At 50.4% G+C, this 27,960-nt stretch overlaps 6 protein-coding genes across 6 annotated transcripts; 4 read left to right on the top strand and 2 right to left on the bottom strand.

Moving 5' to 3' along the window:
* Nucleotides 1-208: 208 nt before the first annotated feature.
* Nucleotides 209-5,410, top strand: VFPPC_03067 (chromodomain helicase; the record flags this gene model as incomplete). Its single annotated transcript, XM_022428308.1, has 5 exons — nt 209-619; nt 679-705; nt 764-851; nt 920-5,204; nt 5,272-5,410. 5 exons carry the CDS (start codon nt 209-211, stop codon nt 5,408-5,410), a joined length of 4,950 nt encoding a protein of 1,649 aa, XP_022284589.1.
* An 847-nt stretch (nt 5,411-6,257) lies between these two features.
* On the top strand, nt 6,258-7,289 carry VFPPC_13386 (myo-inositol-1(or 4)-monophosphatase; the record flags this gene model as incomplete). The annotated part of the gene is made up of 1 exon (XM_018291163.1): nt 6,258-7,289. The coding sequence occupies one exon, from the start codon at nt 6,258-6,260 to the stop codon at nt 7,287-7,289; it is 1,032 nt and encodes a 343-aa protein (XP_018147162.1).
* A 102-nt stretch (nt 7,290-7,391) lies between these two features.
* VFPPC_13385 (peroxisome biosynthesis protein) lies at nt 7,392-11,124 on the bottom strand (the record flags this gene model as incomplete). Its single annotated transcript, XM_018291162.1, has 2 exons — nt 7,392-10,925; nt 11,008-11,124. The coding sequence occupies 2 exons, from the start codon at nt 11,122-11,124 to the stop codon at nt 7,392-7,394; spliced, it is 3,651 nt and encodes a 1,216-aa protein (XP_018147161.1).
* Nucleotides 11,125-11,832: 708 nt separating this feature from the next.
* On the top strand, nt 11,833-14,518 carry VFPPC_03066 (DNA replication licensing factor mcm7; the record flags this gene model as incomplete). The annotated part of the gene is made up of 5 exons (XM_018282615.1): nt 11,833-11,881; nt 11,957-12,216; nt 12,280-12,404; nt 12,464-14,381; nt 14,438-14,518. The coding sequence occupies 5 exons, from the start codon at nt 11,833-11,835 to the stop codon at nt 14,516-14,518; spliced, it is 2,433 nt and encodes an 810-aa protein (XP_018147160.1).
* A 2,838-nt stretch (nt 14,519-17,356) lies between these two features.
* On the top strand, nt 17,357-20,715 carry VFPPC_03064 (DNA mismatch repair protein Msh3; the record flags this gene model as incomplete). Its single annotated transcript, XM_018282613.1, has 2 exons — nt 17,357-18,110; nt 18,170-20,715. 2 exons carry the CDS (start codon nt 17,357-17,359, stop codon nt 20,713-20,715), a joined length of 3,300 nt encoding a protein of 1,099 aa, XP_018147158.1.
* A 602-nt stretch (nt 20,716-21,317) lies between these two features.
* On the bottom strand, nt 21,318-25,912 carry VFPPC_03063 (geranylgeranyltransferase beta subunit; the record flags this gene model as incomplete). The annotated part of the gene is made up of 8 exons (XM_018282612.1): nt 21,318-21,814; nt 21,886-22,064; nt 22,116-22,164; nt 22,210-22,441; nt 22,498-22,872; nt 22,928-23,269; nt 24,999-25,492; nt 25,549-25,912. The coding sequence occupies 8 exons, from the start codon at nt 25,910-25,912 to the stop codon at nt 21,318-21,320; spliced, it is 2,532 nt and encodes an 843-aa protein (XP_018147157.1).
* Nucleotides 25,913-27,960: the final 2,048 nt, after the last annotated feature.

Here is a 27,960-nt window from a genome sequence, read left to right as displayed (position 1 = left end):
TCAGCCTGGCCATCACCAACCCACGTGTGAATGCGATTACATCCATTGTTCCATCAGTTTCGGTTACAAACGACTTCAGGCAGCGTGTTTTCGTGTCGCAACATGTCCTAAATTGATGCAATGCTTTTGTTTGGCACACCGTGGCCTAGGAAAACATCGCTAACCCCTTCTTCCCTCTTAGCAAGTAGTACGCGCGAAAGCAGCTACCATGAGCTCCCCGGTCGTGACGAGTCCTGTTAATGGACACTTGTCGCCGGACGAGGCCATGACATCGACAGTTATTGTCGAGGCCGGTCGGAGCGATACCAGTATTCCCGATGCCCACGATACCCCGGCGGACCGTTCATCACCGTCGGCCTCAGATATCTATCCCCACGAAACACCAAATCATGTCAACGAAGACCAAGATTTTTCAGAAAGTCATGGCTCTAGCCCAGGCAATGCGTCGCAAGATGCCGACTTTGACATGCAAGAGAGCGTGGCTTCTCACCAAGATGATGATGGTGAGATGGACCGTGAGAGCTCACAAGGCTCAAGTCGGCCATCAAAACGGAAAGCAGCAATAGTAGAAGAAGATTATATGCGAGAAAATCCAGAGCTTTATGGGCTCCGACGAAGTGTATGTCGTGGAGAGCAACTCATATGAGGCATTAATTGCAGTAGCTGACAATCAGGCAGACTCGCGCACGAGAAACTAGGAAGCTGGTATGCGTTGCCGACACGACTTGCTTGACACTGTCGCGTTTAGCTAATACACTTACAGGTGGACTCTGATGAATCTGATTCAGAAGATGATGAACCAGTCAGTCGCCGCCAGGCTAAGAGACGGCGCGTCAACACCTCTCAACCTTGTAGGTCCTCCTCCTCCATGGTCAAGGAATCCTGCTCCAGTATGCTGATCATGACTTACCTCTTCTAGCATCAAAGAGAGGCACCCCTATTTTACAACCCTCTACGAACGAATCCGATTCCGATTCCGACACATATGGCGGCGCCCGAGCAAAGAGCCAACTGAAAAAGGCTAGATTACAGAGAGAGTCACAACCCGCCCTCGCGCTCGCCGAGAAGAGGTGGTCTTCCCGTCGTGCTGCGCAACAGGTTCAGCAAGGCATGTATGAGGAGAGTGACTTTGAAGAAGAGGAAGATGAAGCGGACATCGCGTCAGCATATTATGTTGCTGACTACGTAGACGACTCACCGTATGTCGAGAAAGTCGTCCGCCACCGGCTCAAGGATGGGCTGGAATTGCAGTACGATTCTGGCCGCCACGAGTTTGAATACTTTATCAAGTGGCAGGGCAAGTCTCACTTGCATGACACTTGGGAAACCATTGAAGGTTTGCGCAATATGCGCGGTTTTCGCAAGGTCGAAAACTATTTCCGAAAAGTAGTTGAACAAGAGCTTGACATACGATTTGGTGATGACATCCCTCCTGAGACCAAAGAGCAATTCTTTTTGGACAGAGAGCGAGATGAGGATGCCTTTGAGGACTTCACCAAGGTCGAGCGAGTGGTCAATGTGCGCGAGGGCGAGGATGAGACTGAGTACTACGTCAAGTGGAAGGGACTCACGTACGAGGAGTGTACTTGGGAGCTGGCATCGGACATAAGTCACGAATTTCAAGACAAAATCGACCAGTATCTTGACCGGTCATCACGGTCTTGGCAGTCCGACCGTCGCGAAACAAACCTCGATACCCGCAGCCGGATGGTAAAGCTGGACAGCCAACCGTCCTACATCCAAGGCGGCGAACTCCGCTCGTTCCAGTTGAAAGGACTCAACTTCTTGTGCCTCAACTGGACTAGAGGTAACAATGTCATTCTAGCGGATGAAATGGGCCTCGGCAAGACGGTCCAGACGGTTTCATTTCTTAGTTGGCTTCGAAATGAACGTCGACAGGAGGGTCCATCACTTGTTGTAGCACCTCTCAGTGTCATTCCTGCTTGGTGCGATACCTTTAACCACTGGGCTCCCGACATCAACTATGTCGTGTACCTCGGTCCTGAGGATGCCCGCAATATCATCCGTGAGAACGAGTTGATTGTTGGCGGCAATCCCAAGAAGCCGAAATTCAACGTCCTTGTCACATCTTATGAGTTCATCTTGCAAGACTGGCAGTTTCTGCAGACCATCAAATGGCAGACACTTGCCGTTGATGAAGCGCATCGACTGAAAAATCGAGAGTCACAGCTCTACGCAAGACTCGTAGGGTTTGGCGTTCCTTGCAAAGTCTTGATTACGGGCACACCGATTCAGAACAACTTGGCAGAACTCTCAGCCCTCTTGGATTTCCTGAACCCCGGAAAAGTCAATATTGACGAAGACCTGGACTCGCTATCCGCAGTCGATGCCCAAGAGAAACTGGAAGAACTCCACAAGTCTATCGCGCCTTACATTTTACGACGAACAAAAGAAACAGTTGAATCCGATTTACCCCCCAAGACAGAGAAAATCATTCGAGTCGAGTTGTCTGATGTACAATTGGACTACTACAAGAATATTTTGACGAGAAACTATTCTGCCTTGTGCGACGCCACTGGTGGCCACAAGAACTCCCTGCTGAATATCATGATGGAACTCAAAAAGATCAGTAACCACCCATATATGTTCCCTGGAGCAGAAGAACGTGTACTGGCTGGCAGCATTCGCCGTGAAGATCAGATCAAGGGCCTCATTACAAGCAGTGGAAAGATGATGCTCCTCGACCAGCTGCTCTCGAAATTGAAGAAGGATGGCCATCGCGTTCTCATCTTTAGTCAAATGGTTAAAATGCTTGATATTCTTGGAGACTATCTGTCCTTACGAGGCTACAAATTTCAACGTCTCGATGGCACCATTGCAGCTGGGCCTCGCCGCATGGCTATCAACCATTTCAACGCAGATGAAAGTGAAGACTTTTGCTTCCTGCTCTCGACCCGCGCTGGAGGCCTTGGGATTAACCTCATGACTGCGGACACTGTCGTCATCTTCGACTCGGATTGGAATCCTCAAGCTGATTTACAAGCGATGGCTCGAGCTCATCGTATCGGCCAGAAACGCCCTGTCAATATCTACCGCCTCGTCTCCAAGGAGACGGTTGAGGAGGAAGTTTTGGAACGCGCCAGGAATAAGCTCTTGCTGGAATACTTGACGATTCAAGCTGGAGTGACTGACGACGGCAAAGCAGCCTTCAAAGAGACGCTGAACAAGAAGGGTCTCAAGACGGATGGTCCTTCTTCATCTGAAGACATCCAAATGGTCTTGAAGATGCGATCCTCCAAGATGTTTGAACAAAGCGGCAATCAAGAACGTCTTGAGCAGCTTGATATCGATTCCATCCTGGAGAATGCAGAAGTTACCAAGACCAAGGTTGACGACAAGATGAACCTTAGCAGCGGCGGTATTGATTGGGACAATTTTATGCAAATCACTGACGTGAAAGTGGATGACATCAACTTGGACTGGGATCAGATCATTCCCGCTGACAAGCTAGCGGAGATCAAATTGGATGAGGAGAAGCGCCAAAATGAGGAGTATGTTGCCAAGTTGGCGGCAGAGAATGCACCTCGTAGAGCTACGATTAAGAGCCGCAACAAAGAAAATGATCGTGCCGATCGCCTCAAGAAGCGCCAGAGGGAGCAACAGCAAGAAGAAGAAGAGCAGCGGGCTCTTCTGGCAGACCCCAAGCGACCGCTGAACGACAAGGAGCAGCGAAATCTTATCAAAGCCTACTTCCGATTTGGATCTATGGATGATCGCGAGGCAGACATCATACAGGAAGCCAAACTCGTCGAGAGAGACCGTGAATTCGTCAAGTCTGTGTTGGATGACTTCATCAAAGCCGCTAAGCAAGCTGTGGATGACAATAATCTGAAGCTTGTAGAAGAAGAAAAGAAGACAGGAAAGAGTTTGACCAAGAAGGACCGAAAGGCCGTCCTTATCGATTTTGGTGAATTGAAGAAGGTCAACGCAGAAACTGCAATCGAACGTCCTAAGCAATTGCAGCTTCTTCGGAAGTCTATTCACAACCAGGCCGACTGGCGAAACTTTCGTCTCCCCGATGCTACCAAAGGTGCAAACTATACGTGCCCATGGGGAGCCAAAGAGGATGCAATGCTTCTAGTTGGTATTGACAAGCACGGCTTTGGAGCATGGGTTCAAATTCGTGATGACGCAGATTTGGACATGCAGGACAAGCTATTCTTGGAAGAACACAGGGTTGGCAAGAAGGAAGAGCGACACAAGGCCAACGATAAACTTAAAGCCCCTGGTGCAGTGCATCTTGTTCGTCGATCAGAATATCTGCTCTCCGTTCTCCAATCCAAGTACTCCGATGATCGCGTGGCACAGCGAATCGTGGATAATCACCACCGAAACAACAAGAAGAATAGTGTATCCAACGGCCATCGTGGAAGCGGAACGGCCTCGCCTGCTCCTCACACGGTGAAGAAGAATCGTGACAGAGACCGCGATGATCAACGAAGTCGAAGCAATGCAGACGATCGAGCTGCAGCTAGACCCGACTTCAAGCGGAAGCATGGATCCTACGAGGATGACCGCAGTCCGAAGCATCGCCGAGTTGAAGAAGGTCGTCGTTTAAGCAAACACGGTGTCGATCGCGATCGCGATCGTGAGCGAGAGCGAGACCGTGACAGACTGGATCACCGCCGTCATAGGGACGACGACGACAGACGCCATGATAAACATCGGCATCGGTATGATGATGAACGACGTCGGGATGAGCGCCGTCGGGATGACGATAGGCATCGTGACCGCGATCGTGACCGCGAGCGGGACAGAGACAGAGATCGTGATCGAGACCGCCACAGGGAGAGAGACAGGGACTCAGATAGAGATAGAGTCAGAGACCGGGAGCGCGATCGTGATCGTAACCATGGCCGAGATCATGGCCGTGATAGAGAGCGTGAACACACTTCCCGCCCTCAAGATGAGAGGAGAGCCAAAGCATTGCGCCGACTGGACGAACTCCGCCGCATTGGTGATAACAAGGATGAACGCAACAGAGACAACGACGCCATGATTTGGTATCTCCTGAAGCCTGTGCGAGAAAACTTTGAAAAGATATTGTCGACGACTAAGGACAATGTAAAGTCGAGCAAAGAGCGAGCTTCTATTTTCGGGGTAGAGTTGGTTGCTATTGGCACTTTCCTTGACGAGAAACTCCCTGTCACTGCCGCCGACGAGAGTCTCAAAAACAACTTCTGGTATGTATTTCGCTGCTGAGAGGAGTCAAGAAGAAGTCATCACACTAATTTGCTTTGGGAACAACAGGGACTTTTTGGCTGCGCTCTGGCCGGTCGACGATACTAGCAAGAGCGTCACAGGCAAACGATTGAGCAACATGTATCGTACACTTCATGCCCGTAACAAAGATTCAGGGCCCAGCTCTACACGAACGAATGGAGCATAGAAGGCCCATGAGATGGCGGTGGTCTAGGCCCAGAGAGCATTTGCGTAATACATCTTGGCGACCACCAGGGAAGGCATATGTTTGACTTGGAACAGTTTTGATGTTTTAACAAGTTTCTTTTGGCATTTGCATTAACAGGCGTTTTGGTAAAATGGACAGCATTGAAAGATTATGGCGTGGAAAAAAGACTTGAAGCGACTACATACCCGGATTTGCATGGTAAAGCAACTGGTGGGGGAGGAGTTTGTAATGGCTAGTGGCCTGTGGAGAGTCTGTTGGTTTTTCTTTGGACGAGGAAAAGGTGACGACGTCGACTGTTTGATGATGTCGCACGCGTCCCTTTTCTGCTCATTCGACTGTCAGAGAAGGAAGTAAGGCTAGGGCTGGGTCACTGAGAAGCCGCCCACTTGTCTGGTTTGCACGGCATTGTGGGAACTGTGTGAAAATACTTGAAAGGAAAGGGTTATGTGGAATTTTTATACAGTATCACCATAGAATAGCCTTCGAGGCATCTTGAGCGTGAGGAGTGTTTTTGAGCATGGATAGCTAGCTGGCCACTAAGATGGTCTTTAGATTTGTGTTGGGCAATACACACTATGGTGTTTCAACTCATGGCTGCTTTGACCTGTGAATACGATTAAAGTAAACGACAGTGCAACGGTGGTAGAACCCGTCTGTCCGAAGGTGACCTTGGTTCACCAGAGATGGATTGGGAGTCAATTGACTACAAACAAAATAAGTCAAGACGGCCCCACATATTCAACAACATTTCATGATGAAATCGCACTGCACGATGTCATTCTCTCAAAGACAACATCACCATCCATCCCCTCACAACAAACTCGCAATGTCCACCCCATGGGAAGAAGAGCTATCCATCGCACAATCCGCCGTCCTCAAAGCCGCCAGACTCACCAAAACCGTCCTCTCCACCGTCACGGAAGTCTCCAAAGCGGACTCCTCACCCGTCACCATCGCCGACTTTGCCGCCCAAGCACTCCTCATCAGCATCCTGCACGCGCAATTCCCCAATGACAAATTCGTCGGCGAAGAAGACTCGTCTACGCTGCGCAAAGATGAAACGCTAAGAAATAAAGTATACGAGCTGTACTCTGCTGCCCTGGACAGAGCGTCCTCGGTAGACGAGATGCTTGATTTCATAGACATGGGCGGCCGTGGGACGGGAGGGCCGCAGGGACGATTCTGGGCGATGGACCCTGTTGATGGGACGGCTACGTTTCTTACGGGCGAGCAGTACGCTGTTTCTTTGGCGTTGTTAGAGGATGGGAAGGAGGTGTTGGCGGCGGTGGTGTATCCGAATTTGAGGCTGGAGGGGGGGAGGATCAAGGAGAAGAGTGTGGATAGGGATGGGTTGGGTGTGATGCTGAGTGCTGTGAGGGGACGGGGCGCACGGATTACGTGGTTGAAGGGGTTTGAGGGACCGTATGAGACGGAAGTGCTGGGGAGGTTGCCGGATAGTGATATGCAGAGACTGCATGTTATTGATTGTGATAGGAATAGGGCTTCGCATAGGGATGTTATGAGGGGGGTTTGTGAGAAGTTGGGGGCTGAGTTTCCAGGGACGGACGTGTGGTCTTCGCATGTTAGGTATGCGGGATTGATTATCGGCGGCGGGGACTTGTTGGTGAGGATTCCGTCAGGGAGGGAGAGTTGGTCTTGTATTTGGGATCATGCAGGCGCGCAGTTGATTTATAGGGAGGTAGGGGGCAAGATTACGGATTTGGATGGACGGGAGATTGATTTTGCGCGGGGGAGGTATTTATCTGGGAATAGGGGCTTGGTGTTTGCGCGGGAAGGGATCCATGCTGAGGTATTGAGGGTGGCGAGGGAGGCAGTTGGAGATGGGTGGGTGTCGTGATATTTGGTGTTTTGAGGGGTCATGTCAAGTGTGGGTGCGTCATAAACACAAAATGTATTGTCTTGCCGTCAATTGGTAATGCGATGCTATCGTACATAAAATCTACATCAAACTGCTTCGTCCACCAATCTCCATGCTCCCTTGGCCGTCCTTCATTTGGCCACTTCTCCCGACGACGAATTCGTGGTAGATCCGTTGCAGACGCGCCTTTTCTTCGTTGCTGATACTTGCGCGTGTGTTGTCAAGAGCCTTGACTAAATGATCCCATTCGATGACGACTTCTCTATGTTCAGTTGCCAATGTTTCCTTGTTATCGGACGATTCTAATGCGCCGTATCCCTTCTTGGCTTGCTTGGCCTTCTTGCGGGCAAGCTTGATCTGTTCCAGTTTTGACATGATGGCTGCATTTTCAATAAGAGCTGCAGATTTGCTCTGTGGGATGTTGTCCTTGCTGAGTGTTGTGTCGGTGCCGTAACGGAATTGGACGAAGCTGGGAGTGGAGTTGCGAGCGGCAGAATTCTTGTTTCCCGGTCCCTTGCGAGAGTTGGACACGGGAGCATTCACGTCTAGAACGTCATGAATAGCTTCCAGCTGGGCATTGGAGACGAGGGCCTGCAAATCAGCGCCGGAGAAGCCTTCTGTGCGGCGGGCGATTTCCGTCAAACCGTCATCGGAGTCTGTGAGTTCGTTTGATAATCGTACTTTTTGGAAAAGAGCCTTGATGATGTCGAGACGGTCTTCCAGTGAGGGAAGATCGCAAAGGAGGGATTTGTCGAGACGACCGGGACGAAGAAGGGCAGGGTCAATGAGATCGGGACGAGAGGTGGCCGCAAGGACATAGACGCCAGACAGACCTTCCGCACCATCCATCTGTGTCAGCAGCTGATTCACCACACGATCCGTGACACCAGTTGAGTCGTGGCCTCTCTTCGGAGCGATGGAGTCGAATTCATCAAAAAAGAGAACACACGGCTTGGCGGCTGAAGCGCGATCAAACAAGTCTCGTACGCTCTTTTCCGAAGCGCCAATGTACTTGTTCAGAATCTCAGGACCCTTGACACTGATAAAATTGAGGCCGCATTCACCCGCCACGGCACTGGCCAGCAGAGTCTTGCCGCAACCAGGATATCCGTATAGCAAAAGACCGGAGCGGAGTCGGAGAGGACATTGCGCGAAGATGGGCGCGTATTTCGTGGGATATTCTAGTGTCTCTAACAGAACACGACGTGTTTCGTGCAAGCCGCCAATCGACTTGAATGTTGTGGTGGAGCTTTGTAACGGCACATTGCGAAGAGATGCTGGCGTAAACCCCTTGAGGGCGTTGTCAAAATCGACACGACTCAGACGCACAGCGCCATCACCGGTATCAGATGGAGACTCGGCAATGGAGCGGATAATGGCTTCATTACGTGCTCGTGATACCAGGACACTCAAGTCACCAGGCATGTATCCGTCAGTCAAGCCGGCCATGTCGAGGAAGTCGAGATCCGAGTCGATGATAAAGCCGGTCGACTTGGATTTTGGTTTTGCTGCATCTGAGCCGTGCAGCCACGCCTCAGTATCGTCGCCCATTGCTCCGCCGTCGGATGTAGGAGGCCGACTAAGGTTGCTGTCAAGGTCATCTGGGTCATTCTCAGGGATGGAATCTTGCCGGGCAATCGACTCCATTATCCGTCGTCTTGCCTCCTTATCGGGAGCTTTGAGTTCGATAATTTCTCGGACCACATGGCCACTTACAACAACATTATTCAGCGACTCTTTGCCTTCGGCAGTGGCAAGCAGCACAATGCCACTATCCCTGGTACAAAACTGCCGGACAATGGAGCGAATAGTTTCGCTGACTTGTCTGCTCCGACCGTTGTCATTTCCAACTTGGAGTTCGGTTTCGACGGGGCATAGTTTGTCTAGGTCATCTAGAACCACAATGGACTTGCCACCTAGTCGCGCTCCCCAGCTTGCTGACATGAAGATCCGAGTTAGCGTCTCCTTGATCGTCGAGATTCTCGTTTCGTCATTCACCAGCTTCCGGCATGAAAAATAAACGCTGTAAAATAAAGTCCCGCGTCGTAACTTCTCAGCCATGTGCTTTGCTACGGATGTCTTGCCAGAACCCATTCCTCCCGTCAAGAGGACTGAAGATAGATGGGCGAGTTGCTTTTGCAGATTCTCAAGAAGTGAGTCAATTCCAACTAGGAGAGAGTCGTTCTTGGGCAACAGATCGAATACGTCGGTGTCGGTAATCCAAGGTGGTCGAGCTTGAGGTTGTTGGAATTCAATTTGTGTTTTCTCATCCAAACCAGCAGCCCAGAAGGTCGCATCTTTGCTATGCTCCTGAGCGGCATGCTCGGCACTGTACTCAAACCTGACAAATCCTCCTTCCCAACCCTGAGGCGCCTCAAGTTCGCTGTATACTCCCACAACCATGCCATCGGTGATAGGTCCTTGTAGCAAGCCTTCTGTGTTCTTAGCACCCGAGTACATGTGTCTGAATCTCTTGGCTGACTCTTCCTTCTCGGCTTTGGAATCGCTGCCAAACTTGAGACCTTCGTTCGGTTTCGAGCCTGTTGCAAAAGGAAACACTTTTACGCTCTGTACAGAGCCCTTTGCAAGGGGTGGAGGTGCGGCTTGGAGTTTGACGACACCTCCAACGATGCCTGGGCAACCGAGAACGGCGCACAAGGGTGATGAGAGAGCGGCAGTTTGACCATTGGGAGGATCATCCCAAGGCTTCAGCCGCGCGACAACTTTTGCCGAAGCTATTGAAACCGGAGGGGCGGTGCCATCCTCGGCTTGAGGCTTCTGCAGACCCGCTGGCTTGATGACATCGACAACAACATATTTCACGCCTCTGAAAGGGTTGGAAAGCAGGCGATCGCGGTCAACCCAGATGCTGATATCTGGGTTCAGCATCCCCTCGTCGAACCATTCCTCGCAGGCAGATCGTTCAACCGCTCGAAGGAACATTGTTGGTTTCGGTTCTTCTCTTGTGCTCTTTCTCCGCACAGTGCTTCCTCCACTGCGCCTAGACTTGGAGGTGCTGGCGACGCTGCGATGGTCGCTGCTGCCCTGAGAGGTCCTAGCCCTCACTTTAGGAGCGACTATGACCTCGGCGTTGGGTGATAGCTTCACAAAGGCTACATCTGAGGGCTGTGCAGGGTCCAAAGATACGACCTTGATGCTGGCTGTTGATGTGGGTGACAGGTGCAATGTTAGAGGATGAGGTGGCACGGTTGCGCTGCCGTTATTGTAAGTCGGGTTCGGAAGAGCTCGAATCTGCGACTGGAGATTGAGTTCCAGGAAGGTAGCATGCAACTCAATAATCTCCCAGTCCTCAGGCGTCAATGGCTCGATGTTGATGGTGTGCGCAATGGGAGGATCGACGTGGACGGTTGCGGTGACCTTTTGGCCGTCGTTGAGCTCCAAAGTATTTGCCAAGGTCGCATCAATCTCGACGACCTGAATCTCTTGGTCTCGGGACCCTCGGCTGCCGCTGATGCCATCGCGACTCACCAACGGTGCAGCACGTCTCTTGCTGGGCATTCCGGTCCATCCCACGAAGATGGACTGCGGCAGGGATGGCTGCCCACTCGACGAGGCAGGCTTAAAGGTAAGCTCGACAATGACATTTTGAACGGGCTACAGGGCAAATAGAAAATGAAAATGGTTAGTGGCTACAGAGAATCAAACTGCGGAATTGGGTAGAAAGCCATGTGCATACCGTATTCAGATTGAGGAGCATAGACACCAATGACGGTGGGAGATTGACCAAGCAGTTCTTCAAATGAACGAGCGACAGCTCAGCAGTGGTCGATTGCGCATTCTTTCTGGGAGCCATTGTGGGCGGCTCGGCACCATAGCTTGACGATGAGGTGGGCAGAACTGTCGCAGTTTGAAGAAAGAAGGTGAATGAAGAACAAGTACGGTACCCCGTTTGGAGAAACGTCTAGCAATGCCGAGCTGTGATGTGGACATGGAACTTGAGACGATGCGATGCGATGACCGGCCGACCCCAGACCGGATTGGAGCTGACTGGAGCAGACAGAACCACAGACCGAGGTAAGTCCACGTGCCGAGCGAACAGAATAGCGGCAGAACATTGACATGGAACACTGGAGCAGCAAACTGCCCGCCCGCTTCCGCCCCTCCAGCACCTGTGCTCACCGGAAGGTCAGGCCAAGTGACCCCCGGGCTCCATCCGGTCGGTCCAAATGGGGGAGGAAGCCGAGACGCAGACACACCAGCCACATACCATCACCTGTGGCTCGCGACACTGGGTTTAATTGAATTTGTGGCCGTGCAGACGCGACCGTTGACGCTTGACGCGAAAAGTCGCGTGTCCGCAATCCGCGACGGAATTGACCATCAAGCGTCTTTGGCATCATCCCTGCACAAATCCCCAGCCCACCCCATTTGCGTTTGCATTGGCATTGACATTTGCATCTACCTTTACATTTGCGCCATCACATCTCCGCATCGCACGCACGCAGCCCTTCTCCTGCAACTTTGCCATCAGTCATATTTGGCAACAAGCAGCAACTTCAAGATGGCGCTCCGTGAATTCAAAGCCCCTGTCGACTATGAGTTACAACAAAGTTGGTTGCTCCTTCATCTTCGTCCAATCACCAATCTTTGCTCGATATGCTAATCATGATGGAATCACGTTATAGGTGCCTTTGAGGAATTCCTCAAGGAGTTCAAGACGTCGCCCGAACACACAATCGCCACTGCCATGGGCGACATCACCATTGATGAGGATGATCTGAGTGACGAGTACGACTTTATGGACGAAGATGACGAGGCAACCGAGCGCCGCCGAAAGGAAAAGGAATCTCGACGGACCCCTCAGCACAAATACAAACTGCTGTTGCAACAGCTAGCAGACAGAACCATTGAGGAGATCACCATTGACCTCGACGATGTCCACGCTGTGAGTACACGGATTCCGCCCAGACATGATATCGCGTCTGCCCAAAAACTGACCTTGCCGTAGTGGGAAAGTCAAACCGATGAGGAATTACATCTGGTCGATTCCATTGAGCTTAACACGAAGCACTACGTCGATGTTCTTTCCAAAGCGGTAGATGCAGTCATGCCTCAACCAAGCACCGATGTCACGTAAGAACCAAGTATACCCAGGCACGCACAAAATTTAACTCTTGCTAACATGCGGCTAGCTTCAAGGATGATGTCCTCGACGTCCTGATGGCTCGTCGTCAAGCCCGCAACCGCGAGCTCCAAGAAGCTGCAGAACGCGACCCTACCGCTGAGAATGACAAGTTCCCTGCCGAGCTGATTCGGCGATACACTCTGGTATTCAAGCCTAGATCAGGTACCGTCGATGAGCCGGCCAAGGCTTTGGCTGTTCGTCAAGTCCGAGGCGATCACATTGGCCATCTGATAACTGTTCGAGCCATTGCTACACGTGTGTCGGATGTGAAGCCAATTGTTCAAGTCAGCGCTTACACTTGTGACCGCTGTGGATGCGAAATCTTCCAACCCGTTAGCGACAAGCAATACGGCCCTTTGACCATGTGCCCATCTCAGGACTGCACGGCAAACCAGTCCAAGGGTCAGCTCAACCCTTCAACCAGAGCATCCAAGTTCTTGCCCTTCCAAGAAGTCAAGGTTCAAGAAATGGCTGAGCAGGTTCCAATTGGTCAAATTCCTCGCTCCCTGACCGTGTTGTGCTATGGCAGCTCGGTGCGCAGGATCAACCCCGGTGATGTTGTCGATATCTCTGGCATCTTCTTGCCTACGCCTTATACCGGTTTCCAGGCTATGAAGGCCGGTCTTTTGACCGACACATATCTCGAAGCCCACCATATTCATCAGCACAAGAAGGCATACAGCGAAATGATTGTGGATCCACGACTTGTGCGACGTATCGACAAGTATCGACAGACTGGTCAGGTGTATGAGCTCCTTGCCAAATCGATTGCCCCTGAAATTTACGGTCACCTTGATGTCAAGAAGGCTCTGTTGCTTTTGCTTATTGGTGGTGTTACGAAGGAGATGGGTGACGGTATGAAGATCCGCGGCGACATCAATATTTGCTTGATGGGCGACCCGGGTGTTGCCAAATCCCAGCTTCTGAAGTACATTTCCAAGGTCGCCCCTCGCGGCGTCTATACGTCTGGTCGAGGAAGCAGTGGTGTCGGTTTGACTGCCGCGGTCATGAGAGATCCTGTGACTGACGAGATGGTTCTCGAGGGTGGTGCTCTTGTTCTTGCTGACAATGGTATCTGCTGCATTGACGAGTTTGACAAGATGGATGACACCGACAGAACAGCCATTCACGAAGTCATGGAACAGCAAACTATTTCCATTTCTAAAGCCGGCATCTCCACCACGCTCAATGCGCGCACTTCGATTCTGGCAGCTGCTAATCCTATCTACGGACGATATAACCCCAGAATTTCCCCTGTGGAGAACATCAACCTCCCTGCTGCGCTCCTGTCCCGTTTCGATGTTCTTTTCCTTCTCCTCGATACCCCATCTCGCGAATCAGACGAGCAACTAGCCAAGCACGTTGCTTTTGTCCACATGAACAACCGCCACCCTGACATTGGCACGGACAATGTCGTATTTACGCCCCATGAGGTGCGTTCGTACGTTGCTCAAGCGCGAACCTACCGCCCTGTGGTGCCTGAGTCTGTCTCGGACTACATGATTAAGACCTACGTCCGTCTCCGTGATCAGCAGCAGCGCGCTGAGAAGAAGGGCAAGCAATTCACCCACACCACCCCGAGAACACTGCTTGGCGTGGTTCGTCTCGCTCAGGCTCTTGCCCGTCTCCGCTTCAGCAACCAAGTGACTCAAGACGATGTGGACGAAGCCCTGAGACTTATTGAAGCCAGTAAGGAGAGTCTAAACGCCGAAGTCAACACTGGTCGCCGCGGCCTCAATGCCAGCAGCAGGATATACAACCTCGTCAAGGCTCTCGCCGACTCGGGTGCATGTCGTGCAGAGGATGCCGAGGATGACGATCTCGGCGTTGAGTTGAGCATGCGCAAGGTCAAGGAACGCGTGATAGCCAAGGGTTTCACCGAGGACCAGTGGTTGAATGCCCTGGAAGAATACACAACGCTTGATGTAAGTATAACCACGAGACCGCCTACGAGAAGATCAACGCTAATGCAGATACATAGGTTTGGCAAACCACTGGCAATGGCGCGAGATTGGTATTTGTCACTGCTGGTAATGACGATGAGGATGGCATGGATGACTAAGGGGTTGGGGATTACGGAGGTTTTGTATTTGGGTTCGGCGTTTTGGGATATATGGATGTTGGAAGAGGGATCTAGATGGTCCATGCTGTTATGAGTTACAATGCATGATTCAAGTTCCATGACAATGCTGCTTTGTATTCGACTGTCTCGCATCACTGGCCCTCGTCAAATGCAATCTGCTGAAATGTAAGATTGGTAAAACTTACTTGTTCTACTCGGAGCAGTTTCTTGGGATTGTGGAATCGCCCTTTGATATCATCAAGCTCCTTCAATGGACGTGTGTCACATCCATATCGGAGACCCCATGACGTACAGTAGTATTCCCGCTCGGTAGTTACAAGGTAGCAAGCTTCATCATAAAATGCAACGACATTGCGTCACGTACTGCCAGAGTTCTTGAAGGGGAATCTTTGGCGACGACATACTCGGGTCGCGCGGGCAGCGGAACCAAATATGGCAACTCTTCCGCCGGGGATATCAAACTCCCTAGGTTGTACTGTAAAGTAACTTCGGAGCGCTCCGTACCCGGAGCTGAATTTGACTGCTGTTTAATGGTTGTGGAATTTGACGGCTTTCGAACCAGCAGTTTAGTTGCATCATTATGTGGGGGGCACTCTGGATCGGCGGATTTTGTAGTGTTGATCTACTGATGTACAACTTTTGCGAGGAGCAAATGGCGCCTTTCTGTCCGAAGTATGAAGTATTATATTATCCATTAATTTAGTTGAAATGAAAGAAAGTGGTCAAGAGAGGCAAGGTTCGGTAAGAACGGTCTCCAGAACAGGACAGTTATTCGCTTGATGGAACGGTTACCTCAGAACGGTCATATCCATCAACTAATCCATGCCAAACGAAGAAGAAAAAAAAAAGAAGAAAAAATCGGCTCCGTTGTTGGATCCATAATCTTTCGAGACCCGCTCCCCATGGGGCTTTACTTGTCCTTCCTGTATAAGTTATCTTGCCGCCGGACCATGGTGATGATGACTATACAAAGAACTAGATGGTTTGGCTAGATAATTATAAAAGTGATGGGCTAGGCTCCGTTTCTTTCTGGCTAATAACGGCTTTAATCCGCTGATGAAATTGATTAACAGATCCCACAATCACAGATCATATGGTTAACTACAACCACTTCGCAACTCAGGTTCATTCACAGCCTTTTTCTCCTTCTTTGTTTACTTCTGTGGAACCATTGCATTGAACTCACCACGGCTTAAAAATGTTCAGAAAACCATTCGTAGCAGCACTTGTTTCTTCCCTTATTTGGCCGACGAGCGTCTTATCCGCACCAAACACGAGAGCAGATTCCACGAAGCCAAAAGTCATTCTTGACAATGACTGGAAAGCCACAGACTTCACTCCATATCTTCTCGCCCTGAAAGCAGGATGGGAAGTCCTCGGATTAATTAGCAATACTGGCGATGTCTGGGCCAAACAAGCTACCCTTCACGCCTTGGCAACTTTAGAAATGGGAAACCTGTCGTCTTGCATCCCAGTATACTACGGCGCAGACTATCCTCTCATGAACAGCCCCGAGTTATACCGGGCTTGGAGCAGCCTATACGGAAAATACCCCTGGGAAGGGTCCTACGCACCCGAGAACAAGACGCAGGAAGCACAAGGCGGCAATCCCACTGGCGGTGATCCGCGAAGAATCAACAAGGCTGCGTTTGTAGAGGGACTCCCCAACAGTACATATGTCAAGGACGTATCGGCTGCCGAGTTCCTGGTCCAGACAGTGAGAAAGTATCCTGGCGAAGTGACCATATACAGCGCCGGAACACTGACAAACATTGCCCTCGCGCAACGACTCGACTCTACATTTGCCCAAAACACCAAGGGTATAGTCTTGATGGGGGGTTTCATCGACAATAATCTCCTGGCGGCTACGGGCAGCAATCTGCAGGCAGATCTGCAGACGGATTTCAACCTGAAACTTGATCCAGAGGCGAGCAAAATTGTACTTACGGCGCCATTCCCAAATATTACTCTCGTCGGAAATGGGGCGAACCAATTTATTCCATCAGAGACCTTTATGCAGGAATTGCACGACGTGAAGACGCCGTACACGGAGGTCCTACACAAAAACCTGGGTGAGTGCATGCATGTTCATGGTGGGTTTATGAGTATGATAGCTGACTAGGCTGCAAGACCGCTCTTTTCCGTTTTGGGACGAAACTACTGCTGCCGTCATGGTTGACCCTGATATTGTGACGAATGCTACCGAGGTTTATGTTGATGTTGATACAGCGTATGCGTCTGCCTACTATGGCAACATTCACGCATATCAGGAGTCGTTGAAGCCGCAGGGGCAGACGCTGCAAAAGGTGAAGATGGTGATTTCTGTGGATGGTGGTAAGCTGGGGCAGTCTATTAAAGAGGCTTTGCAATATCCAGCGACTTGTGATGGTTGAGAGTTGAAAAGTGCAGCGATTTGATGTTTGTGTTTGGTGGTGTTTGGTTAAAAGGGACGGTGTGGGTGGTATTCTTGGATTTAATATTTCGAGGCACAGATTAGACACGAGTAGCGTGAAGATGAAGTATAGATGCGATAAATGGAGTCAAGTTATGTCCAAGTTGCAATGTTTCAGGTCCCCTCAGGAATAAATGGGTTCAATGTTGTGTCACTAGTTCTACAGAAGTGAAGTCAAACCTGGGTTGACAGACGGCAGTTGAAGTTCACGACGGATAAAAGTGGGGCTTGTGCCACTCAACGCGTTCGACTTGTGAAAGACGCGACAAATGTGACATTTTAATTCTGAACTTCTGAGCATTCCACATGTGTGCTGCAGTTCGACAACATCTTCCGCGGCCAACAAGGCGTTTTTCTGGCGAGCCATGGCTCCAAAACCAAAGTCTGCTGAAAAGAAACAGCAGTCATTGACTTCATTTTTCACCCCCAAAACCGTCAATGGACTCGCCGCATCCTTCAAGCAGCAGAGCGAAGCTCGTGCAGCAGCTGCCGCCGTGAACGATGACGCAGAGTCCCCATCTCGAAAACGACCTCTAGAAGAGGACACCGACAACGGAAACGAAGGTCTAGAGCGGTCATCCAAGAAGTCCAAGGGTATTGAAAATGATGTGAATTCGGAAAAGAGCACATTCTTCGCCAAGGGCAAACCGACGAATGCACTGGATGCTGCGGCTGCACCTCGAGCCGGGCGCTACGTGTACGACGGATCACCTGCCATACCTGCGGATCGGTCGACTCAGGGCGATGGCGATGGCGAAACGAGGAAGAGGAATGAAGACCTTCATAGGCGATTCGTTAAGAAGCTTGGCCATCCTGATTCTATGTCCTGGCGATCAAGGACAGCTCATGATGAAGGGGCTGCGGTAGACGAGGATGGCGACGGCGAAGATGCTTACGAGGACGAATCGCCTACGCCGGCAAAGGCGAAGAAGAAGGGTGCAAAGAGTGGCAAGCTTACGCCAATGGAGATTCAATTCTTAGACATCAAGAGGAAGCACCTAGACACCATCCTCATTGTGGAAGTCGGATATAAGTTCCGATTCTTTGGAGAAGATGCCAGAATAGCAGCCAAGGAGCTTGGAATCGTTTGTATCCCTGGCAAAATGCGATATGATGAGCGTAAGGCTTTTGTCAAATATTACCCTGCCCTATCCCATACCTAACTAACAACTCTGCAGACCCTTCGGAAGCCCACCTCGATCGTTTTGCATCGGCGAGTGTGCCCGTGCACAGACTCTCCGTTCATGCAAAACGTCTTGTAGCCGCAGGACACAAGGTCGGCGTCGTTCGTCAAATAGAAACAGCCGCCCTGAAGAAAGTAGGCGACAATCGCAACACACCCTTCATCCGCAAATTGACCAATGTCTACACCAAAGGAACGTACATTGATGAAGTCGGGGAACTGGATCAGCAAGCTGAAGGTGCTCCGGCAGGTGGTTACCTTCTTTGCATAACAGAGACCAGATCCAAAGGAAGCGGGACAGACGAAAAGGTAGATGTAGGCATTCTGGCTGTGCAGCCTGCGACAGGTGACATCATCTACGACAATTTTGAAGACGGTTTCATGAGAAGTGAAATCGAAACTCGGCTGTTACATATATCACCTTGCGAATTCCTCATTGTAGGTGATCTCACAAAGGGCACAGACAAGCTTGTCCAGCACCTATCAGGGAGCAGCACCAATGTCTTTGGTGACCGAAGCAGAGTAGAAAGGGTGCCGAGGAGCCAAACAATGGCAGCAGAATCCTATTCACACGTCACGCAATTCTACGCCGACAAGCTCAAGGATGCATCGCAAAATGAGACGGCAAGTGCTTTACTCGACAAGGTTCTCAAGCTTCCGGAGCCGGTGACCATATGCCTTTCAGCCATGATCAATCATCTCAAGGAGTACGGACTGGAACACATTTTCGAACTCACAAAATACTTCCAAAGCTTCACTACCCGCTCTCACATGCTCCTCAACGGCACCACCCTCGAGAGCCTCGAAGTCTACCGCAACTCCACCGACCACGCAGAACGAGGCAGTCTCTTCTGGTCTCTCGACAAGACACTCACCCGGTTTGGTCAGCGTCTTCTCCGGAAATGGGTCGGCCGTCCTCTCCTGGACCAGGACCGTCTCGAGGAGAGACTCGCCGCCGTCCAAGAACTCCTCGACAAACAATCCACAGCGCCCATCGACGACCTCGAGAAGCTCCTCGCCACAACAAAAACAGACCTCGAACGCAGCCTCATTCGCATATACTACGGCAAATGCACGCGGCCCGAACTTCTGTCCGTTCTGCAGACTCTACAAAGAATTGCCACGCACTACTCGTCCCTCAAATCACCCTCCGATAACCCATTTACATCTCCCCTCCTCACAGCATCCATCAACGCCCTTCCCCAGATCCTCACCACCGTCATATCCTATCTCGAGAGAATCAACCTCGACGCAGCGCGCAAAGACGACAAGTACGCCTTTTTCAGGGAAGAATACCAAACTGAAGATATCCAAGACCACCAAATGGGAATCGCCCACGTAGAGCACGAACTAGACCAACACCTCAAAGTCGCTGCTGAAAAACTGAAAAAGAAAAAAGTCGACTACGTAACCGTTGCAGGAATCGAATTCCTCATCGAAGTCGCCAACAACGAAATCAAAAACGTCCCTGCATCATGGAGCAAAATCTCAGGAACCAAAAAGGTATCCCGCTTCCACACCCCCGAGGTAATGCGCATGATTAGCGAACGAGATCAACATCGCGAAGCTCTCGCCGGCGCTTGCGACAAGGCCTTCAAGGACTTACTCGCAGAAATATCCTCCGACTACCAACCCCTCCGTGATGCCGTCTCCTCTTTAGCATCACTGGATTGTCTTCTGTCCTTGTCAAAGGTCGCCTCGCAACCAGGCTACAACAAACCAACCTTCTTGCCGTCCTCGTCCGAGCCAACAATTGCCATCACGCAGGGCCGTCACCCCATTGCCGAACATACTATCGAAACGGGCTACATCCCATTCAGCACCACCCTCGCCCACCCATCACCCCTAGCACACCTCATTACTGGCCCCAACATGGGCGGCAAATCATCCTACGTTCGCGCCCTCGCCCTCATCGTGCTCCTCGCACAGATAGGATCCTTTGTCCCCGCAGACGCCATCTCCCTCACACTCTGTGACGCTATCCACACCCGTACCGGCGCGAGGGATAACCTCTTTGCAGGAGAGTCCACCTTCATGGTGGAGGTATCCGAAACGGCGAGGATATTGCGCTCCGCCACACCACGCAGCCTGGTTATTCTAGATGAACTCGGTCGCGGGACTAGCACGCATGACGGCGCTGCCATTGCCCAAGCCGTGTTGGAGCATGTGGCGACGGAGACGCGGTGCCTCACGCTATTCATCACGCATTATCAGAATCTTGCTAGAGTGGTGGATGGTCTCCCTGGCGTAACGAATCTACATATGAAGTTCAGAGCCGGCAAAGGCCCCGATGGCGATGAAGAGATTACATTCCTCTACGAAGTGGGTGAAGGCGTTGCTCATCGATCGTACGGACTGAATGTAGCACGCCTCGCCCGAATTCCCAGAAAGGTCATTGATGTGGCAGCCCAAAAGTCCGGCGAGATGGAATTGGATATGCGGATGCGGCGGCTTAAAGGAGCATGTCGGATGCTTGGAGATGTAGTCGGTGGCGGCCCAGGGCAGCTGGAGCATCTCATTGCCAGCATTGAGCAGCTGTAGGAAGAATTTCATTTGCCCCTATATGTCTGGAACATGCAAGGCGGTTTGTATATATCACTGTGAGCTACTCCTCTATTGGCCCATATAAGCTCTAGGAACAGTTATCTTAATAACAGCATCAAGACCACAAAACTCATAACGAGAAACCTGTCAAGTGCCTTTAACTATAGACATTATATCATGCATCCCATCTCAAGAGGCAGATTTTGCAGACACTGCTGACAACTTATTCCTGTCCTTCGCCACTGATATATCGCTGTTGGTGTGATACTAACCCCATATAGTAACCCAGAAATTGATGTGGTAGCGAGATTAACGTAAGGGTTTGAGAAGACTGACAACACTAAAAGCCTCGTATCTCATCGGTACTGCTGGAGTAGTCGCGTCTAACCGGTTATGAATGCAACTTTGGGTCTATGTAGATGCATGAGACTACCCGCACCCCATGGGCCGATCTTAGCGCTTCCTACTGCAAAAAGGAGGCAGAGGAACGAGCCAGAATTGGCTGGTACGCAAATAATCCCAGAAAATTGATGCTGGTGCTGCAATTCAGCCAAAGTGGTAATAATAATACACACTAACAAAGCGTAGTTGTAGGTTGCTCACAGGTCCAACGTCTCGCTGCTCGTCCATACATCGGTCTCGGTGAATGCTGTTTGTTTGCACTCTCCAGTGGCCACGTTTGTCATCATATCGTTGAAATGGCTCTCCATCTTTATAGCGCCGCCCACCGCGGCGTTATCGTCTTGGCCATGATGGTCACATTGGCCCATACGTTGCATACTAAAGGAAGAAAGTGACTGAGATGGGCCTATCGCGTGATATGATCCAAAGATAGACCGGTCCTCCGTGAAAAGCGGGTTGGATTCCGAGAGATGGAGGTATTGCGGGTTTCCTGACCCGGTAACAAGCTCGGCCTGCGCAGGGCTTTGATGCCGTTCCGATTTTGGTTGCAAATGACTGCTAGAATTGTAACGAAACATGTAATTTCCAGAAGTGTTATTATTGTTGCAAGGCACAAATGGCAGCCTAGAAGAATAGTTGTACATCGACGGGTCGTTGATGGTATATGAAGCAGCCTCAGACTGCCCATTCGCACCTACAGGGAAGTATGGTCAGCGCCGTGTGGTATTGTGGCCCGTTAGGAGAAAAGGGGGTGGAAGGACTTACCAAAGTTTGCATGGACACCATAGTTATCAAAGACACTTCCTTGCACTCTCGGCCGTTGAGTATTTCGCCCGCTAAATAGGCGAGACGATACGTCTCTCGATGAAGGTGTTGGAGAGATAAGTGGTGACTGAGATATGCGTGCAAATGGATACAGACCAAATCGATTTCGTACGTCCGGACTGGCGTGTGGTAAGAATAAGTTCATACTTGAGACGACGCCTTTCTCATACCGTTGATCATGACGTGAAGGTGTTGTGAAGACGCGGTCGCCATAGATTCCTAGGATGATTAGCCATTGAACGAATTGATTTCTCGGTTGCTTACCAGAGAGTGCGTCGTCGTCATCACGGAAGACATCATTTCCATGCCTAAGTGATTGCATGTTCGCAGTCACGGGCGCAAGACCATCGTCTTTTCTTGGATCCGGTGTCACCTTGTCTTTGGATTGTCCATTCCGACGACCAGATCGCCTCCCTGCACGGCGAGGTATGTTCGCCGATATTTCGGTGAGTGCTTGTGAACGCTTGCGCTTAGGTCGTGTCGTCTTCTTTGGGGTCTTGGGCTGTTAGAACCAAATTTGAGAACGATGTTACAAGTTGGACATGAAGATACCTCTTCCTCCTGACCAGGAATTGGAGAGGAGCTGTCATAAACGCCCTTGACCCGTTCCACTTCTAAATCCGGTGTCATGACGACCTGAGTAGGCTCAATGCCCTCGGAGGTGTGTTTCATTTTCTCGATAACAGAATTTGGTTTGCGTTGATTTCGGGTTCGCTTCATGTCTTCGTTGGCAAGGTCCATTTTCCCCATACCCGGCCAGACTTGGCCTTTGAGCGACAGCATGTCACCACTAGCAAGCTCCTCGTCCAATTCTACGTCATTTTCAGACGGGAAGAACCCCGAAAACAAAGGAAAGTCCTCGGTCAATTCGTCTTGTTCGGATTTCACTATCGTCTTTTGCGAGGGACGCTTGGACTTTCGCCTTGTCTGTCCCAATGTTAGTGCCGACATACAATACAAATGACTGGGGATAATCAGCAACCTTCGAAACAACTGACGGAGTTGAGTTTCTTGTTCGGCTGTTCCTAGCCGCCTCTTTCTTCTGTTTTGCCTTCATTCTCTCAACAAGAAGCTCCTCGATACCATTATCCTTGTACCAACTCTCGTACTGCTGCAAGGTCACAGATGCCGCTATATCTTGATGTGCCTTGAGTTTGGTTTGCGTCTCGTGGTGCAAATGCCCTTTCGAAGCAATGTGTGTGAGTAAATGTGATACATCTGAGAAACGGGGTGTCTCTGGGCAGACTGTGCAATGGAGAGGGATATTCTTATTCGTCGAAACGGGTGTGCAATCTCTCGTGGACTCGAGAGATGACGCCATATCCTAAGAGTGGGATGTCAGCGTTAATAAGAACTACTAGACTGGCAAGAGAAGCATGACATGCATGCCCGAAGTCGGCACGAACAACGGAATTCCCGGCTCCAGCCCCTGACAAGAGTGTCCAGTATTGAAGTCAGGCGTGATTGTGGCTCAGAGACAAGATGGCAGCAACCAAACCGGTACGCAAGTCAATCTGAAATACAGGAGCAAAGAAGCAAAGGGTGATAGCGGAATTGAGAAAAGAGCAAGTGGAGAGAACTGAGACTGAGAGATGATATGACGCGGGAAGGGAAGGGTAAAGTAAACAACAACGGGCCAAGTACAACAGATCTCTAGGCGAAGCGAGGGTGAGATTCTGGGAAGGACACACGATGGTCTGCTCTTACCGTTTGCATCAGAGCCAGAATTGGCATTGTCGGTTTTACATCCATGACAGATGCAGCGAGGGAAACCGCGATCCACCATGGCGAGCAGTCCTGCTGTTGAGATTCGGCTCCGGGCTTCTCACCGGTCACGGAATGATGTCAAGTAAGTCCAGTCAGTAAATATTGCACGTCTGCGTTGGACTGAGACGATCTGCACGGTATTCAGCAGCGGACGAAGCGGACGAGCGGTGGGCAGCACGATCAAAGGTTGGACACGGGGTATAAGGAGAAAGCCAAAGAAAAAAGAATGGTAGAACTATGTCGAGGCTATTGCCCTAAATTCCATGGAGACCTAAGTCTGCTCCTTCCCTTTTCGTAAGATCTAAGCGTTCGCCAGTTCAATAGCATGATCTGCCAGCTGGCGAGACACCACTCGCCTGGATTACCATGGATCACCACTCATCACGCAAGTGAGCAGGCAGAACGTCACCACAGAACAGGAGGAATTAGCTTCTAGATCCAAGAATATCAGCATCTTTTGATTTGAGGTTTATTTGCAGAGTTGATGATAATACATTTCATTGACACCAGGCTGATCTCTGTTACATTGCAATCCATGTGCTTGGAGGTCTCCTTATATGGACCTGGCCGGCTGACAGCTGTCTGCCGGTAGAACACAGGGCAGTAGAATGCTGATGGCACATTAAGACCCTACATAGACGGCTCCATACCTGAACAGTTTTTTGTCTTCCTGCGATGAAAGGTGCACTAAACATCACTGGAGAGCTCCCATGGCTTCTGTGATATTATGCCCCTTCCTGCTGCCATCTAAACCGTTTAGCCTGGTCGAACAATAAACATGACAGAGTATCGAGACAGGATATATGGCTGTTTTATTGTCCAGGTTCGGGATTCCGGCGAGAGATCCTTCCAATAAGTGTCCTCTTTGCTTCTGGCAGCTGACCCGGACGTGGTATAGATGGAGACCCTGCAACGACGTCGAGTGGAAGCAGCTCGTGAATGAAGGTCCAACAAGACGATAGCCATATTCGATTACGTCTGGAGAAGCCCTCAATTTCATGTTTCCTCATCTTGTCCTATGGACCCTGATGAAATTTTGACATGAGTGGGACGGTGGGCGACGCAAGTTTGAGCAATGACAACAATAGATATTATCTGGCTCCTTCCACCGCCGTTCGTGTGGGACGGCACCGGAATATCCGGTATCATAGATCTCGGCTTTTAGAACTGACATACTTTGCGACAATTTCTTCCGGCATGCAGTAGACCGGATCTACAGACACGAGTCCAGGGTATTTTAATAGACTCAGGCCAGCCAGACCGAAGCATGTGTGCCAGACATCTACCTCATCTTCAGGGCGATCTGAAATACCACCATTCTCAGTATCCTGGCTGCTCAGGATGAAGGCAATGAGAGCGTCATGGTCGATATAATGTGTCCGCTTGAGAATAGCCAGACTGGCCAGAACCCACCAGCTGTAACAGACATCTTCCTTCTTTTCAGGTCTTCCATTCAGGCCTCCTCCAGGAGTTTGTCTTTCGCTGAGCCAGCATCCGAGCTTTTCTTGGTTCACCACGTCTAGCCTGTCCGCGATACTAAGGGCTGCCAAGCAGGTAAAGATCTGGCCAGAATGCGACTCCGCACCAGGCTTTACACCATAACCGCCATCAAAATTTGCACAGCTTTGAATGTGTGACACCGCCTTGTCTAAGTTGACTAAGGACAGAGCACCGAGAAGCGACAGTGCATTCAGCGCAGCATAGAGAAATCTGGTGTCGTCTTCACCCCACTCATCTCCATAGAAGCTGCCGGTTTTTGGATCTTGCAAGTCCGCAATATCTGCTCACGTTAGTGCTGTGCTTTTGCGCCGAACATGAGGCCTTTAGATCACCTACACTTTGCAACTTTGTCTTTGCCAGGTCCCCGGGTATCAAGTTCATCCAAGCCATCAACCATGGCCAAGATCTGCACAGCACTAACTGTGGACAGCATGTGAGCGTCATGCCCCGGAGCAGCGCCAAACCCTCCATTCTCGTGTTGACAAGAGAGAACAAAATCAATGGTTTCCTGAGGCGGGAGAGCGTTTGGTTGTCGAAGTAGATGAATAGCTGTAAGTCCCCAGTAGACACCATTAAGCCGCAAATGCTCCGTCAGCCAATACTCCAGTTCATCCTTCTTCGTATCCAAACTTTGCACATATTTAACATGTGCATCCACGGCGAGCTGCGGGACTTGAGAAGGTATACCTGTTTGAGCCATGGTGCTGGATTAGAAGATACATGGAAGGATGAGGCTGCTGGGGGTTTGGAAAGAGGTTTGAGGCATCATTCGAAGTTGGCGTTGCTGGGGTCATCTTAGGTAATGCCGAAGTCTCCACTTCAATGACCACTTTCTGCACCATCTTCATCATCTGGGAAGCCAAATTCGAGGAGCCCACTTTCCAGATCCCGACGATAAATTCGTTGGCATGCCGGGTATTTTATCAAAACAAGCCATGCTAGGCTGAGAAACAACTCGATGGATATTGACTAAATATAAACATGCGTATGTCTTGTGGACATAATTTGGGGGCAGCAACATCGACTGCCAGCGCCCTCAAGCCTTTTACAGCACATGCAATCTTCAAGCACATCCCGGCTCTAATGGAAAGATAGCCAAGCAGGAGCATAGCCAGACGACGGACCCTTTTATAGTCCGAGGGACAAACAGAACAACTTGGGTGACCAGAGCCTTCCACCTGAGGGGTTTCATGATAAATGCACACCAATCTGGAAATTAAATAATGGGACGAAAGTGACAAGTTAGACGGTTCAAGGGGGGTTGCAGGTCTTCAATGTTGGAATGTGCTTTGGATCCAACGGACTCTAGGTGACCGGCCGTTGGGCTTCCAAGCAGCAGGATGATAAGATACGTTACAACGATACACAAAACGGAGGTGGTCGGTCATACGATATCTGTCTGAACTTACACCTCGCATACCTAGGTAGTTGTAGCGATGACACAAAGGAGTCTCATCTGGTCAGTTCTGGCGAGTCATAAACAAACATGTTTTTTTCTTTGAGGACCTTTGCCTTGTTGGATTGTCGATGGATTCTCTTCTGCGCTAACGGTCTAAGCCTATCAGCTTTAACTCGACTTGTCGTCGTGAAGTTTGGTACTGATGGACGACAATGTCTAAAAATGCTTTGGGGTCTCTGGTAACTTTTCTGGTCGTCGAGCAGGGGTAAATTCAGGCATTGTATGTAGAGGATCTGGCCGACTCCGGATGAACGATTCTCAGTGATAATTAATCCCAAAGCAGGGGTAATATACAGGGCTCGGTTGCCAAATATGCCGCGCTTGACTACAGCGGATGAATATGGCGAGGATCGAGCCTTCGTCGCAACCGCGAAATGAGTGAAGATGCCTCGCTATCGTATGCTCACGAGATTTGAAGAGAAAGACAATAGAGACGCTGCGGCAATAATTGCTTGGCCACAATGCGTTCTTGGGAGCGGCATCGATTACAGCGGCATCTAAAATTGCATATCTAGGTACTTGAGTGATTTTCAACTTAACTTGCCAGCTTATAGCATTCGATGGGCTGGCATTGAATTGATGTTGATGTCAAGTACTCCGTAGTTTTACCACATGGATCGAAGCGGTGCATTCGCCTTGGAGGGGTAAAGTAGGATGCCATCAACATACGAGGCTGGCGTTGTGCCATGAGTCGTGATGCATATCAGGCTGGGCGGATTTTGTGATAGCATACTGATTAATACCTGGCAGTCGCACGTACAATAACTTGCATCCTGCCGGTGGCATAATCACCCGCAAATGGCTAAAATTCAGTCATGGGGGGAGGGTAGTTCATAACATTGAATGGACCAGACATGTCAAGTTGTTTGCCGCCAACTGGATCTGGTGTGAATTCAATGGGACTTGACCATTGATGATTTTGCTTCTTTCTGTTTTGGGCGGGCCGAGTGGCGGGTGGGGACAGTACATGAACATTGAGGGCAGGTGCCACAGTGGCAGCCAGTAATTTGCAATTTCACCCCTGAACTAGCCCACTCTGGACTGCCAGGAACTTGTCCATGTGGTCTAGTCCTGGTACGACGTGCCGTTTCAGATCACTGGAGCTGTTGGGATCAATCAAAGCAAAGTCACTTGAAGTCGATGTGCTCCAGCATGTACTTGGGTCTTGATTCTTTGTACGGAGTACCTACAATCAAAAGTCAACACGGCACGCACACCACGCCGTCATCAACGGAGCGACAAACATACATACACGGGCTGAAATCTACTACGAATGGCAAACCTGTCAG

Source organism: Pochonia chlamydosporia, chromosome 2 (assembly GCF_001653235.2).
Source record: "Pochonia chlamydosporia 170 chromosome 2, whole genome shotgun sequence".
NCBI lineage: Eukaryota > Fungi > Ascomycota > Sordariomycetes > Hypocreales > Clavicipitaceae > Pochonia > Pochonia chlamydosporia.
This window is presented reverse-complemented; position numbering and strand designations above follow the sequence as displayed.